The sequence below is a fragment of the Frieseomelitta varia genome, unplaced genomic scaffold (genome assembly GCF_011392965.1).
Source record: "Frieseomelitta varia isolate USP_RPSP 00005682 unplaced genomic scaffold, Fvar_1.2 scaffold_591, whole genome shotgun sequence".
Classification (NCBI taxonomy): domain Eukaryota; kingdom Metazoa; phylum Arthropoda; class Insecta; order Hymenoptera; family Apidae; genus Frieseomelitta; species Frieseomelitta varia.
The window spans coordinates 239,575-256,655 of NW_025110358.1; the positions used below are offsets into that span (position 1 = coordinate 239,575).

A 17,081-nucleotide genomic window follows, 5' to 3' on the forward strand; every position below is an offset into this window, starting at 1 on the left:
AAAAAAAAAAAAAAAAAAAAAAAAAAAAAAAAAAAGAAAACTCAGCCAAATACCTGTGTCCGAAACGTCGCCCGGTACGGGGGGGAGGATCGTTTCTTCTCAAGAAGAGATAAAAGATCAAGGTTCAAGTCGTAAAATCTCGAGGAACAATTTGAACATTTCTGGCTAATAGCCGCGTGCCATAGCTCGCGCGTCGCAATTTCATTAGCTCGATTCAACACTCTTCCTCCTTCTTCTCTAGGTAACTCTGTACCGTTCACAGCCCCGTAATTCCACGGAAATGATCAAGCATCCTCCACCATCCTCCTGCCTTGGTCCCCCTGTCCCGTTTCGCGTGCTGCACAAGCACGGAAAAAGAAACACGAGGTGGAGACGGGCAAGAAGAAAGACGAGAACGTTTCGTTCGCGGAGGCAACGAAACCGACAGCAGCAGAACTGATGGCCAGTTGGTCCCTGGCGCGCCGTTGGATGAAATCACGTAGGTTCGAGCATGCCCGGCGTCCCGAGCCATCAGCAGATGGATTCCAACCTACAATCTGCATAATTCCCCCCGACTGGATTTCCTTATACACTTGCGACCCAGCATATCCGATGGAACTCCACTTCCATTAACAACTCCTTTTTTCGTTCCTGCCGACTCGCTTCGGGACCTTGAGGCTCGCGCGGCGCAGGCGAAACATATTGTTCCGCGCCCGTTCGAACTTGATTTCCGATCGGAGGTGAGGATGCTTTTTGTTCGTGAGAGCTTAGAAGAGATCAGTGGACGTTGGTGCTGATGGATCGAACGTTGCCAGTGTTTTCTACAATTCTGAAAGAAACGAATGACTCTTGAGATTATTATAATGTTCATACCATTCGAAGATCCGGTACATAAACAAACGAGTCTTACGTGATGGTGAAAAGTTCTCCGCAGGTAGAAAACGTTGCATGTTAAATGTTTAAGGACAGATTAACCATCTACCATTCTTTCGAGACAAGATCCGCAGGCGGTCTCCAATCGCCTTATGCGTACACTGACGAGCCGAGAATAATCGTCGAGTGTCGACATAACAGGGGCACCGAGGAAAAGGCAGGGTTTACAAATATTGAAACAAGTCGCATTCGAGCAGCTACTATTGACGAAGCAGTCGAGGATGGAGTTGTTACCGGTGTTCCTTTTGAGAAACCAACGCTGGTTCCGTGTGCGCTTCTGCTTCGGGAAGCCGTAATGAGCAGGAGGACGCTCGTGGGAAAGGGGGACGGGTCGTTCGCATAAGCGCGGGGAGGAAAAAAAGCGCACGCGCGTGCATCGTAGCGTGGATTCACGAAAATCTTCCATGCAACTATACTCCATTTAATATCTTTGTCTGGGTATATAATTCCATATGTCCATAAATCGTCGATATGTTCCTGTGCTGAGTCATTCGAGATATCCTGTAAATAGCTTTGAACACAGAAATATTGTTTCACTCGCGTGGAGTCGGCTCCACGAGGAATGAGTTCTCCAGATGCAACTGCGAAACAAAACTTTCGATAATAATAGTAATACAGTATACGAGTTAGGAACGCGAACTCGCATGTTGGAGTGCATAACTGCGCTATAAACAGCGCGGCGGTTAACGAATGAAAAAAAAGTCGTAATTTCGAGAGAGATTAATCGTCGACTGTTTCGTGCTATCAATTTTCTCCAGGCTCAATATTGCACGGTATTAAAAACCAGACATTCGAACAGAAAATGATCGTGAAACGTATGGTGTAAAAACCATCGTCCATACACTTCACCTTCCAGCAACCAGACTCGGATAGTTTGTAGATCGTGCGTTTCCTGCACACGAGGGCTGTTATAATTCTTTAGAAAGATTCTGCTCTCTCCTGTAATAGTCGATCATTATCTCAGGTCTACTCGAACAATTCTTCGTCGCCGTAACGAACCTCTAACACCCATAAGAACTTAACACTTTCTCCAGTTTTCGAGGCATCGAATTTAACTCTTTGGGGCCTCTGTTTTCTTTTCTTTTCGACAGCCTGATACATGTTGATATGATACGAACTGAAACAATTAGAAACACAGAGCTTTATGTTATTCTCGCTCGTCAGTTTGTTTAGTTAGCAACCTCCTCTATTGGAAGTATGTTTTATTAAAATAAAGTTTTCTTCTACAACTGTAAGAATTTACGTCTCAAAGAGTTAAGTAGGGAAGAAACTATAATACCGGTGTAATAAAAATTCCATCTTCCATCGTTCGAATTTTAAACCTGATTTGAAACCTTTTATTTCTACTTTCGACTACTCTGTTGTATTAAATTACAGTGTTTCTAGCTAGCCAGTACTATGATGGGTATGCGTGACGGCATGGCCAATCAAAGGCATGGAATGTATTCCAAGTTACAACACACACTTGTTAACATCTATTCTGAATTTGACTAGGAAATGGTGAGTCAAAGTGTACCACCTGACAAAATTAAAGATTCGATTTGATTGAATGAGCAACGCCTGTTAGACTCGAGGAAAGAAACCAGTTCCCGAGGACGAAAAATTCCACGCATGTCGTAAACTGCTGGCCGTGCTAAATATAAACGCACGGGAAACGGAGGAAAACGCAAGCCGGCTACTTTGTAGTAAAGTTCGGTAACACACCTGTAGTAGTTCGGTTTGCACCCAGCTGCTTCGCTCGGCGACAGGTGTCAAGGTTAAGAGGTGCAACAGTTGAAATCGGTATATCAGAGGTCAATGTCGGGTAGGATCTTATTATAGTACTACCACATTTCTTTTCTTGACTCACGTTTGTCTGAAAACGATAACAAATGGCCATTGAAAAAAGTTGTGGAATTAACAAATTGTTATTGGAGTTTTAAGAATTAAAATATATATATACATACATCTGGATCTTTTATATTCTCAAGAAACACTCTATAAAATGGAGAGAATTGCATCTAAATTCATCCAATAATTCTCGAGTTTAGTCTGTACTGGACAGACACATATTTATGGGTATTTTATTTCATATTTTATCATACTATGCAGAGACAGAGACCTACTAGAAGTCACTCGGTGTGTTATTCTCAGAATGCGCATTAAATGATATTCTACATATATTAGTGTACTGTAGATCACACCGGTAATTGAACATTTGTCGTTGCAAAGCTGAAAAAATATTAAAACAATAAAATCATTCAAGTTTCACAAAATGAAATTTAGGATTGGATATAATTCACTGAAGTAATATTTTCATTATTGACAAAATTAAAAGAACCATCGTTAATCTTATCTTCTTTAAAGAAACTCACAAAATATTCGAATCTAAATTGAACTTATTTACTCTAAATTAAACAACAAAAAAATTGTTTTCCTCCACTATTCCAGAAAATATTATTTTCATTCACTTCTTTCCAAATAAGATACCTTCAACTTTAAATTCAAACAAAGAATCTATCTGTCGTCAGAGAATGAAAAAAAATGTCTTTGACGTCTAGAAAAATTTAAATTAGAAGAACCAGTAGAACTCTTCTTCCAGCTCATGCATTCGCAGCTTATACGTAGTATAGCTAATACGTAAAGCAGTCATTGCTACTGTACAAAGATCAGAAACAGCAGCGGTATTCTGATCAACGTTGTCAATGATGGAGGATCTCGCCTTCGGCGCGTAGGTTGAAAAGTTCGAGCTCACAGGTGGAAGAACTGCAAGAGATTCATCTGCATAACAGTTAATAACTCCGGTACATGGTATACCTCGTATACGGTATTCTCGCGTGCGCGCGTTTCATGACCAATTGAACATCTCGCAGACAATCACGTGCCAGATTAGATTCTAACCATCCGGTGAGAATTGAAATCAAATTAACTATTTGAGAATTGTGTAAAAAATCGACCAAGATTTTCAAACGATGAATCAAAAAAATGACATCTAAAGTTATGGAATTTTTAAATTTGAGAATTCTTAAAAAATTATTCAAGAATCTTCTAAAAGAACTTTCAATTCTCCTTGGCGGACCATTGATGTCTAGACCTTTGAACTGATAGAAAAAGGCAATTCCGCAGCGAAGTAGGCAAAAAGTTGATTGAGGAAACCTTCATCCCTTCCGAGCGAAGGAAACGCTTGGAATGATTGAAGGAAGGCAAAGCGAAGCATTGATTGAAACCCCGATGGTAAGGTAACCGTTTCTTGCTGAATCTCTTGAAATAAAATAGATTGTACCGCCGCGACAGTGCAGATAAAACGTGTCATGTATTGAATCCGCCATTCATACTTCTCAATTAACACGATGATTAATTAAAGCCATGATTTTGAGCCAACGCGAATCTATACCACGCTCCGGAATCAAATTCTGTTAACCAGAAGCGTTTGTATGTTCCATGAACGATAAAAAGCTTCGAAGGAGGAACAGGAGCAAAAACTGCGATGCGGCAGTTGCCACTAAGCGCTACTCGATGAAGACATCTCTCCTTTGGCATTCTCGGAAGCGAATGCACTGGCTGAACCAAAAAGAGACGTTGCAACGTTGCACGCCTGCCCTCTGAATTAAATTAAGCCGTCAATTTCGATCCAACATCGTCCACCCTTTTAATCGGCCTCTTCGACGAACGAGAATCGAGCCAGTATCTCTGCCAGTAACTTATCGGGTTCTCGATCGATTGCGAGCCATCGCCGATATTTCTACTAAAATACCCGTGGCTCTCCGATCCAACGGAAGATCATTGGAGTCGTGCGCTTTTAAGGAGAGCTCCACCGAAAAAAAAAAAAAAATCGCAATCGGTCTCGGTAATAAATGTAAAAAGCAAGTTGTACACGCTTGTGGTTTACGTGTTGAGGAAGCGCGGTATTACGGCAACATATAGACGGCGCCAGTCGTCTTCGAATTCTTCGAGGTTCATTGTTGATTGTAATCACTGACACAAACGAAATATCTGCAAATATAGATTTGACGATTATACGAATTTTGTGAATTTGATATAACGTTAAATATATGTTTTGTAATTCATGAAATGTTACTTCGATCGGAAGAAAGATAGACGATCTGTTGATAAAGGAGTCTGATTTATGAAAGCCAGCGAAATAAATCAGTTTGTTTCTCTGGATTCTCTCGTTTTCAGTTGAAAATCTTCCAAGATTAATCCTGTCGCTCAGACGTCTTCTGAATGCTTGAGGTCTGTTACGACTTCTCGCGCACGCGTAATCTAAAAAAAAGCAACACGAACAAATGTTACGGTTTATTAAATAGTTCGTTCCATATGTAGGTTTATATTCTGTGCATCTAAAAATCGAACGCGAGAGGCAGCATGTCGTCGTAAATAAGGAACCCTCAGTTGCGGGTCTCTGCGTAATTGGTGGGCAATAAATAAATGTTTTTCCTTCCAAGCTCATTTTGCCAAAGACAAAAAAATCGATTAATGATAATCGATTAATGCGTCACCTGTAAAAAGCAGATGAACTACTTGAAAACGTACCGCACAATTATAGCCAGTAAGAATAAATTTTAAGCTACGTACAATTCTATAGCGTGCTGCTAGTCGCGAATTGGAGAGGATAGAAAACACTGTGTTTATTAGCTGAATCAGCTAATAATATCTTCTTGTAGCAGCGGAAAGAAAAGATGCGAATAACCGAGTACTTGTGAATACTCACGATTGCAGTTCTACTCTAACTGCTCTTTTTTTTTTCCCCTACAAAGTACTTGCTCCTTCATATCCTGCATAGTTACAAATTCGTTTTTACATTTCTCTATGAATCAACAGACGTTTAAAAAAAAAAAAAAAAAACGAACGTAACTCATTTTTGCCAAAGTTTTAGTATTGTTAACACTCCGATTTCAATTATTTTGAATAATTATCCACGCGTATCTTGGTAGAGTAACCGGAAAGAGGTTAGTCAATGAGAGAATACGATGATTAAGCGATTTAAGTTTCATTGGCGGCGGATAGTCCGTTTAATTAGGGACGATCCGAGAATCGATTCCAAAAAAGGACACCGTTCCACTTGGATTACATAAGAATTCCCATTTCAGATCTCTTTGGTCAATGAAGCGTCCAGAAATGGATCGGAGATTCTCTTCAACGTGTTAATCCATAATGCGGAGAATCGTTTCTTGCCAATTGATTAATCAACTCATTCGAGCAGTTCATTTGAACATACAAGGTGCTGCACTGTGGTGAAATGTTTTCTGACAAATTAAGAATCTGCTGAAACTGATTGTATTTAGATTGTACGTGTTCGAACGAAGAATACCTCGGATAAGTCTCTTGAGAGTTGATTGAACATCAATTAGAATGGCAATTTGACATTCTGAAGTGAATGGCTGTTGATAATCCAAGATATTCCAAAATCCAAGATCTTCACATGTTGTTGGATGATTAATTAATTCCTGATAAAAATAGTACTAATGAATGATTAGTTTAGATACATAAAATGTAAGTTTAAACTTACGATATTTTTTTTTAACGTTAGTTAAAAAAAACTAACGTCAATTGACCCAATTAACCAATAATTTTGCACGAGTTATGTTAATGAATTCATTCTGTTGAACGCATTAAAAGATCCAGTGAAATGACTGTCGAAGCAAAATGCTTCAACTTTATCGAGGCCATCTGGGTTAATGGTCGATTAATAACCAATTAACATCGCATTTTCGAGTGAATCAGTCGGTTAACGATCAGGAAAGAGCCATTACCGTGTTTCTTGGGCAAGGCGAAGGCATCAGATGAACATACTCCAGAAAAACGGCAGCGTCATTACGATGAACATTTGCAACCACTTGTAGCGAGCTTGCGGGATATCACCAACGATGAAGCTACGTATGTTTGCTCCTATAGTGTGTTTCGCGCATCGTCGTAAGTGCTGAAATCGTCGCAGACAAATTCAGTTTCCTTTCTGTTGTAAAACAAGTGCAACAGTACAGATTAAAGCGAGAATCATGGAATTTAAAAGTGTGATGAATTGATGCTTGACATTACTTTTTCATATGGAGCAAAATTCTGGAGAAACTTTATAAAGCTAATTAACATTTTACCATTATGCAATATATTCAGCTAAATCCTAAATGTACCTAAGAGTTATTGACTGTAGCGCTTCTAAAAATATTTAAGTCGCCCAATATCTTCAAAAATTGAAACTTGATTATTTTATTAATTAATTTCCACGGTATCACGTCCTTCAGTTTCCAAGTGTCTAAAAAAGTCAATCTAGTCCGGATCAACAGAAACCACCCTCTATATTGTCCTCGAGAAACATGTCCTCATGTTCTCCAAGGATATCCACGCGATAGAATCGATGCGGGGCGATAGCGTCATAGGAGATTGTAGCCTCGGGGTGCGGTTGTGGCCGCGGTACGCACAGCAGACCCTCGTGGAACGATGTCGGACCGACATGAGTGAAGTGCGCGCGCGTACTCGAGCCGGGGCCCTTCGGCGAGGCGTTGGGCCCCGACACGCCACACATATTAGAAACGAATATAAATATATCGGGAAGCTCAGCAGGGCAGAGCAGTGGGGGCAAGCGAGCGCGTATTGGCGGCGTGCAAGTTACACGCAGCGGCGTAGCAGCTCGAGTTCGAGAACGGGCCCTCATTCCCCCTTCCCTGAAGCGGCTTTCCAGCCGGGTAGCCGCCCTCGTCCCGCGCTTCACCGGCTGCCAAGCGGTCCCAGAGCACGCTCAGTGTCCGCTCGGCCTCAGCACGTCCGAGTAGGAAGGATGGAAGTATGGCTTCTAGAAGCTTTTTAACGCGTCCACGGGGCAATCACAATACTACTGCCAATTAACCGCCGGTGAATCTTCGCCTAACGTGCCTCTGCAAATTCTGCCTGTGTATTTTATACAAAGAAACGAATTCAATCGAGCTTGGCGAATTTAGAGAATGTTCCAGTGATCGTGTTTTGACAGCTCATCAGTTTTAATCGGTGATACTGTGATTTGCTTGTGACGGATCAGTATGAGCTGTTTTAATAATTTGTCGACGCGTCTGTTATATCGCATCAGCGACTGACAGGATGAAGATGTTCGTGACTTCGTTCTATCAGACTGATCCCGGAATAGACTGACACGTCGCGTGTTGAAGGCATCGACGTGAATCGAATCTCCGACCCGTTGGAGAGAACCACCGGAGCGGACGGTGATCGGAAATTAACGTTCAAGAGAGCTAGGCTGTATGAATCCCCAGGCGACGAGAGGTGGAGGCGACGATCGATACGAAGATCGGTTGGAGAACCGCGTGAAACGTTATCATTCGCTCGATTCCCTTTGTATGCTCGACCACGGTGCCGCGTATTAAAACGTTAATCTCTGGCTGTACTACCGGTTATACGTACAGATTGCCTCTCCCTCTCCCTTCTTTCTCTCTTTCTCTCTCTCTCTCTCTCTCTCTTCCCATTCTGCACATTCTACTGTCTCTCCCTCTTTCTCTTTTCCCTTCTCCGCTCAGCTCTCTCTGTTACTCCTTCCTCACTGCGTCTTTGTTTCTTCTCTTCCTCTTCGCTGGCTACTAACTTTCTTTCCTCTTTCCTTCCTCGCGATGGTCGCTTTCTCTGTTGTCCCAGTCCTTTCGGCTCGTCCTTGTCGTGTCCTGGAGAATCGTCTTCGTGTTCCAGCAGCGCGTGCCAATCCGAAGAGCTGAAAAAAACATGGTACACTGTCAGTCGAATGCCAATGCCACTTTCTTGTCTCTGTCCGTTGCGAAATTGTTAAAATATTTAGCAAGTGATAGACTTAGAGGAGCCATCATGTCTTTTCGCCTTTATGGAACATCGGTTGACGATAACACAGATAGAGTAAAAATGGAGTTTCAGTTTTTGACTCTCCCAGTCTTAGGATTCGGAGCACGACTCAATCAGAATGTAAGCAAGGTCACAGAGAAGAGACGATTTACCTTACTGGACTCAGGCAGGAATTAATCTCGACGACGTTACTCCTAAAACATAACAGCGAAACAAATTTTCTCTACTAAATGGAATATTACTGCTATTTACTACTATTTCAATACTACTTACATAACAATTCAAATGAAATAATTGTATGAGCCAACTTCTTAGAAAGAAGTCATGTCAAGTCTCGCAAGGAGACGAAAAACTTCGGTGCTAGGCTCAAAGAGATGGTGGCAGGGTGGCTGCTGGGCCACCAGAAGCCATCAGGAGGCGTATCTTCGTAAACTATACGCCAGGAAGAACGATCAGGTTAGCAAAATCGACGACGAATCTAGCAGCCGACGGGATCTACCTGGTAATTGGACGCCTGGCACGGTCTACGAGTTACCTTCCGCCGACGAACATTATTTGGATGCCTTCCTAAGGAATCGCGAGGACGGAAACGAAGAAGATGATGTGGTTGATGCTGTGGTCGAGTGTCCAGCTTTGGCTACGACGAGAGCTAGCCCCACGGAGAAGTGCGTGAAATACCTGAACGGTGCCCATGACGTCGTTGTGTTTGAAACCGAACGCAGGATCACGGGGGAGCCGGTGGTAGCCGATTGCGGCTCCCTGCATTCGGGTTACGATGTCGCCGCCTCTGCAGAGTGAGTTGATCTCGTTTCACTGATCGACCTGTTCGAGGGAAAGTTTTTCGGCCAGTAGCCTGCTTCCGTTACGGATGTCGTTTTAGTCATCTTGTTTCTTTTTAGCGAGCTGGTCACGTTCCTCGAAACAACAGCTGAAAAGTGTTTCATGTTAGATTGATTGTTATTAGTTTGGAAGGTTTGGTGCTTACCTGCGAGAGATCTACACTGGGATTCCTTGAGTAACTAGTTTTTAGAATCGAAAATTTTTTAATGCTTACTCGTGATCATTACGTTAAGGTTCTTTTGTTTGGAATTATATCACTGACATTAATATTATAAATATTTAAGTTATTACGATACGATCTTACTGAAATGTATGAGTTAATGGTAATTAAACATTAAGTAAATCTTAGATGCATATCATATTTGTAGACAAATATCATTGGTTGAATTAATCACGATAGTTTTTCTGCCAACTTAAACTTACTTTTCAATAATTTCTAATTTGTTTTCAGATATTGCATTAGTTAGATTAGGAATTAAAATTAAAAGAGAATAAAAGAATAAAGACATCTCAGAACTCAAGATTAAATTGAAAGCAATTGAGCTAACTTTAAATTGAATTGAATTGAACTTTAAAATTAATAGAACTGGATATCACTACCAAAATTCAGTTCTGACTTTTGATTTTCAATATCAGAAAACTTACAAACATTTATCATTTGAATTTCATGTCAGAAAACTTACAAACTAATTAATCAACGAGAGAAAAATAAATCAAAACAAAATTTATACTCTTGGATATACAAAGAAACTAGCGAAATTAGAATGTTTCTAGTTTCTATTGACTATGTCAATGAAATGCATACGTAATTTCCTACGGAATTAAATTTCCGCTTTCTCATTAGAAATTGAATTCTTTCTTTCCCTCGTTGCACACTGTGATGCCTGTACGACATATGAATCTGTTTTCAAATTACGATAGACTAATTGAAGCTTGGAAGCAGTATGGAGTTCCGATGAGAACGGTTGGTTATCAAGCTTGCCACTCGCTGCCAATTTATCGTCTTTCATGCAAATAGGATTTCTTGTCAGAGACCATGAGACTCATTCGCGCGCAGGGTACCTCAGTGATATACTACTCTCTAGATTATAACATACATATCTTTTCTTTTCAAATTGAATCAATGTTTTATCCTCATTTTTCTTCCCTTCTACTTTTAATGGGAAAAAATTAATTGAATTTATTGAACACGTATGATTTTTGTCAGTTATTAATAATAATAAACTTCACAAGAGGTCGTTAATTCATATTGGGTTGGAACTAGAATTATTAATTAAAATTAATTACCAGATGTCAGTCGTACATTATTTCTGAAGACTTATTAATTTCGTTTTTAACTGCACACGCATGCACGCATTCTTCTTCGTTTCTTTCTCAATGAAAATTAAAGGGTTCATTTATGTTCAGTTTTAAAGATATTTAGTATCTCTTCTTTCATTTGAAATTAAAGAGTATACTGCTTTTCTTTTTGATTATATGTACCTTCTTTTTAATCGAAATTGATGGGTTTGCACGGCGATCGAAGTCCTTTCATTTCTTTGAACTGATGGGAAGAGAATTTATCGCTTCCTGTAGAAAAAAAAGTATGTATTCTTGGAACGCAGCTGCATTTATATGCAGTCTGTATGGTGTTACCCATGAGTTTTTCGTTGCAATACAGAGAAATTGTAGATAAATTAGTATTAACAACATTAGAAATTACAAATCAAATCTATTACATTTAAAGTCATTTGTTCTAAGAACTGAACAAACAAATCACCGAGATTCTTCCCTTTACATAAATATGATAAACCCTTACCTTTCAAGTTTATGATTTTATCGCAAATATGTAAAATTGAATCAATTGTTTGCTTTTATGGCAAACGTCATCTGGAAGAGTACATTTTCAAACATGTAGAATTGAGGTTTAGCTTTCATATGGTATCATGCTGATTATTACTCCATTATATACTATATACACTGATATATATATTCATGTATTCTCGTAACTGGGAATCTTTAAATACCTAAAAATCATTCTATTTTCAATGTTTTACTCAAGTAAAATTCTCTGCAACAAAATCAAGAAATCTGTAAAACTTGATGAACCTCAAATAGAACCCCACAGTGTTAAAATAATATAATTACTATATATTGAACTATATACGCTTCGCAAGTTAGGATCCTTGTATAACTATTAGTTAGGATCTTTGTATAACTATTAATTATAACTATTAGTTAGGATATTGTATAACTATTAGTTATAACTATTAGTTAGGTATAACTATTTAACTAACTATTAGCTAGAGAGCTTTGACAGAACACAAGAAAGACCAATGACCTCGTTATCGCTACCTTGAATCATTCTAACCCAGAGTTTTCGATTCTGGTTTCAGGAAGGTGTGCAGAAGCTGCAGGTGTCCCAGAGAGGAGCATCAGCGGACTTCGACGGAGGCGGGAGGTCCCTCGGGACTCGGCCTCGGTCCTGGTCCGCCGATGGCCATGGCCATGGCTTTCCAAAGCGGGGCCGCTGGTTCTTCTCACCAAGAACCTTTCAAGAGTCCCGTGCAACCGGCTCCGCCGGGCCTCGCCCTTCAAGAAGCCCTGATGCATCATCAGAGGCACTCACAGAGCGACGATGACAGCGGATGCGCGCTTGAGGAGTACACGTGGGTCCCGCCCGGCCTCAGGCCAGATCAAGTAAGAGAATTTGTATAGAATACGCTTAGAATACAAATATGTCGGTGGTCTTTCGATTTTATTTCTGTTCACTTTCAAGTCTTGTTTCTAACTTGGGGCATTACGTTGTTAATTATGTATTTTTATATGGTGATTCAAATGTCCATTTCTTCAGGCTGGATTATAGAAGTTGCTATGTAATCTGAGCTTTCATCATCTGTAAGAATGATTGTTGTGTAAAATCTTGTTATGTTATATATTGTATTTCTGTACAGTAATCTTTGTATGTATTCCGAACGATTAGGTTCTGTTTAAAATTTAAAAATCTTTTAATTTGTATCCCTCATCTGGGTTTCTGTATCGCATTGAAAATAATCTGGGTCTTTGTTTTCTTGAAAATATATGAAATACAAATCTCAAATGGAATGTTGCTGAACTTAATAGGAAAATTTCACGCCTACGAGATAAAGAGACATGAAATGAATCAGCAAAAGATTTGAACAATACGAAAATAATACAGGATTTGACGAGATCTCGTGTGGGCGCGCCTCAGTATACTACTCGCCACAGTAGGAGTGACTTTGAATTTATGTATATTCATGAAGGTTGACTTTCTCCCCATAAAATTTACGAAGACAGTTACAATAATAGTACGCTTAAAATTTTCGAGAACTTCAACGTGTTTTGCATATCAAGCTTATCTGAAAGATGTAATCTTCCGTCTGTGTAAAATATTAAGATTACGAGATCAGGCTGCCGAAAAGTACTTTTACAAAGTACTACATCAGCTTTTCTCTCTTTTTCTATATTTACTTATTTGCATAATGAAAAGTAACGAAATATAAATGAGAAAGGATTGGGGTCAAACGTTGATCCCATAAGCAAAATAAAACACCGTAGGCTCATTCCAATGTTTTGTCCAAGGGAGGAGTCCATCACGTGTCCCGTGTAACTGTAGGCATTTCATTTTTGAATTATTCATGAATGATGAATATCGAGCATCGTGATCGCCGATACACGAAACGTTTAGTGTCTTTAATCTTCGGTTCGTCTTGTAAAAATTCACTGTGCCCTGCATTAAAAATTTTCCTATGTAATTCAGTCATTTGTTTTTACCTTCTTGAAAAAATCGGTATAAAAAGTTTTCATACTTTTCGTATTCCATTTGCTTACCCTTTTTACTCTAGAATAACTTTTTACGACAATTCTTAAAAAATTACTTTCTCTATCAAATTCAAAGAAATCAAAGAGAATGTCCGGTCAGAGAACATTTTCAAAAAGACGCTGATACGAAATCTTATCTCAAATAGTGCGGACGTATTGTTTGATTGAATGAATCCTCATCTTGCAAGAAAAGAGCGTTATTGATTCTTGCTTGTTTCTCTTCTCAATTCTGTTCTAATTTTTGGTACAGGATACGTTGTTCATTTTCTAAAAAGAAAAAAACAAAGATTAAAAATAAGAACTTAGAAGAGAATAATTTTTATCACAAGACATTATCTCTCTGCTCTTTTGACACTTTTAAATGAGACTCGTAGATTATGTTTATCGTCATGTTATCCAAAAAGGGCCATTACGTGTTTGCATATTTTGAAAATAAATAATTTTATTACGAACGGCTGTTAATTTCGTAAACTTGCAAAACGTTGCGTGCATTTCTCTTGGATCCCCTTCAAAAAATGCCCTGGGAAGGGACCGAAGACCAACAATCAGCGCTCGTTAACCACTTGCGCTGGCACAACCGATTGCGGACCATAACGAGTGACCAAACCGTATATTATATATAGTAATTCGTCGCTTTCTTTTCGAGCTCGTCGGCGCGACATCGCTGGACAGAAATCACTGAGAAGTCATAAATTTATTATTTGTTATCGGTTATTACTTAAATATACTTAAAACTGAGAAAAATATTGCAATTTCGGGGCAAAATGTTTCTGGACGTGGGGGGCGAGCCGTGTCGTACGACGGTAAAGAGAAAAGTCCCGATGATACTCGGTAACACACAACACGTTGCATCGCAATCGCTCTTAATTACCATTGCCTCGCATCATCGTGTGTCGCAGGTACACCTGTACTTCAGCGCGCTACCGGAAGACAAGATCCCGTACGCGGGCAGCGCCGGCGAGCGGGAGCGAGTGAAGCAGCTGCTGCAACAGCTTCCACCGCACGACAACGAGGCACGGTACTGCAGCGGCCTCACCGAGGAAGAGAAACGGGAGCTGAGGGTGTTCGCCGCGCAGCGGAAACGCGAGGCGCTCGGACGGGGACACGCGAGCCAGCTGGACAGGCCCCACGGCGCCGGATGCCGGGAGTGTAGCAGGCCGATCGCGGCCGGCGAGATGGCGGTGGCTGCGAGCCGCGCCGGTCCATCCGCCCTCTGGCATCCGGCCTGCTTCGTCTGCTGCGTGTGCAGGCAGTTGCTCGTCGACCTGATATACTTCTGGAGAGACGGCAGGCTATACTGCGGCCGGCATCACGCGGAAACGCTCAAGCCGAGGTGCTGCGCCTGCGACGAGATCATACTCGCCGACGAGTGCACCGAAGCGGAGGGGAGGGCGTGGCATATGAGGCACTTCGCATGCCTCGAATGCGATCGCCAGGTAAAGATCGAGGAGGATGATATCATCCACGCTTGCTTTCAACTGTCGCTCATCTCTGTGTTTAATGATGGAGAAGGAACTCGATTGTCGTTTTCTTCTTTGATGTAGGCTTGATTGGCATTGCTGAGGAAATGATCGAGAGGTTCAGTCGTCGTTTGGTTAAGATTCCGGATGAATTTTTTGGAATCTTTTTTTTTTTTTTTATACTTTCGCATCAGTATCATTGGGCTTCTCTTTTTGTAGTTTTATACTAGAATCCTGTCCCACGGCGATTCTGCGTGGAAAAACGAACGAATTTTTTCGCTGGAGCCTTCGTTTCCTCGAAAATTTATCAGGTAATGGCTTGAATTTGGCTGATAATTGACTGTCAGGGGACTGCTCTATGTCTGTGAAAATAAGTAAAGAATGTGTAACGAAGTTTTTTTTTCAAGATGCTTCACTTTTGAGAAAGTCTACATATATATTAGAGATACTCATAAGTATGTTTTTTTCAAAATTTAATAAACATTGCCATGCAGAATAAATTTTGTACAATATCAAAAACCCGATCACCAAGCTATTTTTCAACGAAACATACTCAAAGTCTACTTTCTTGAAAATGATATTTCAATCATTCTACATTTTTCACCTATTTTTTATAAAATATCTTCGTGTTGATCACTTGAGTATACTTGATAAATTTTCAAACTTGATTTCCTTGAAAACGAAGGTTTTAAACAATTTTATTTCTTCCTCTCGACATATTTTTTCACGTAAAATCGCAAAACACCTTGTATACTCGATGACTGACTTGGTAAGCTAAGCTTCAAGAAGAAATTAAGTACATCTGTTTGAATAATTTAGAAATGAGTGTTTGTATCTTAATTTTCAAATAGACAAGGACCTTTTCTGTTTGGTCATGGCATATGGATTATTTATGCGAATGGTTAACTCCACTGAAATAATAGGGTAAAAGTATGGAAATAAACAGCGACTTGTTAGACGTTTCTTGAAATTTAGGGTCAATTATGTGATCTTATTTCAATTCAGAGACTTCAAGTACACAGCCATTGATGTTACTGACTGTCCGTGAATACTAAACGAGTCATGAATTATGCATTGTATTTACAAGTCTAAAAATGGACATTCACATTTTAACGCTCACGTTCGAACACTGGTGAACAAGCGTATGAAGTGGCCGAGTTCATTTTTACTTCCCTCTATTGTTCTTTCAATTAGCATTACCGAAAGGAAAAAAGAAGAGACAGGAATGCTGTTTAAAAGCAGTTTCTCAAAATAAGCAAAATAAATCGACTAACATGAAAGGGTAACCTAGGGTATTAAAAGAGACAAATCATCTCACTTGGCTACCGCCGTTCCTTTGATCGGCATCGATCCGGATCAACTTTTCTCACTTGTCGTGTCGACTAATCGAAATTCCCTGTCGTCCAACACAGACGCATCTACTTAACTCCTCGCCATCGAATCGCACCGCTCTTAATACCCGTACGTACTGTAACCTTATTACCAAGAATGCATTAATCCCGAAGAGATTATAATATTTCACTCAGCACACCGACAACGTAACGTACTAAATACGTACTTACTATGACATTTACATGTTGATTGAATCTTCGTGTTGAAAATTCATTCTACTGAAAAGGTCCTTCCTATTCTATTCCATGTTCATTAACGTCTTGAAAACTGACAGATGCCCAAAGACAAAAGTTTTATATTCGGGGTTCTACTTCCCCTTTCCTCAGAAAAGGGAAATTCAACAGAAATATACTTGTAGTTACATTGGACGATATAGAGTGCAGCAGACTCGTTCGTCGACGCTTTTTGCGACGTGACAATTATTTACGCCAGACGAGCATGTCCATCGAGAGTGATTTAGCCCCCGGTGCACCGGGACGATTTAGCTCTGTTAGCTTCAGACCTGCCCCCTTTGTATTCCCATGACAGCTGTCCACGGCATACTGTGCGATAATTCATTGAATCTAGGTGTCGATAAAACGTCACGGACAGTGGACTATACGCTGGACAAAGCTTCTTATCGGCTGAACTGGCTCGATAATGAATGATGGAATCTCCAATACGATCGAGAGCCAATCGTGTGTCGGCGTTCCAGCTCTCTGAGGATCCCCGATAATCCGAGACAAAGTGTTACCGCTTGTAACGATCTGTGGAATGGATTAATAGGATGAACGTAATTTGCGTGATGATCAAAATGACATTTCTAAGTAACGGGGGTGATGAACATGGATGGATGCTCGTGATTCGGAAATGGATTTATATTATGCTCGGTGATGGCTCGTGGGC

General features: G+C 40.2%; 1 protein-coding gene across 3 annotated transcripts in view; it reads left to right on the forward strand.

The window, feature by feature from the left end:
- Positions 1–17,081, forward strand: part of LOC122534395 (protein prickle-like) — a 139,830-nt gene that overhangs the window by 118,252 nt on the left and 4,497 nt on the right. For 2 of the 3 annotated variants that reach the window (XM_043664992.1, XM_043664993.1), the window contains 2 exons: positions 11,898–12,201; positions 14,244–14,780. In XM_043664992.1, coding sequence (XP_043520927.1) covers positions 11,898–12,201; positions 14,244–14,780 — 841 coding nt within the window. Of the gene's footprint in view, positions 1–7,626; positions 9,477–11,897; positions 12,202–14,243; positions 14,781–17,081 lie in introns of those variants that run through there. The other variant, XM_043664991.1, reaches the window with a different exon arrangement.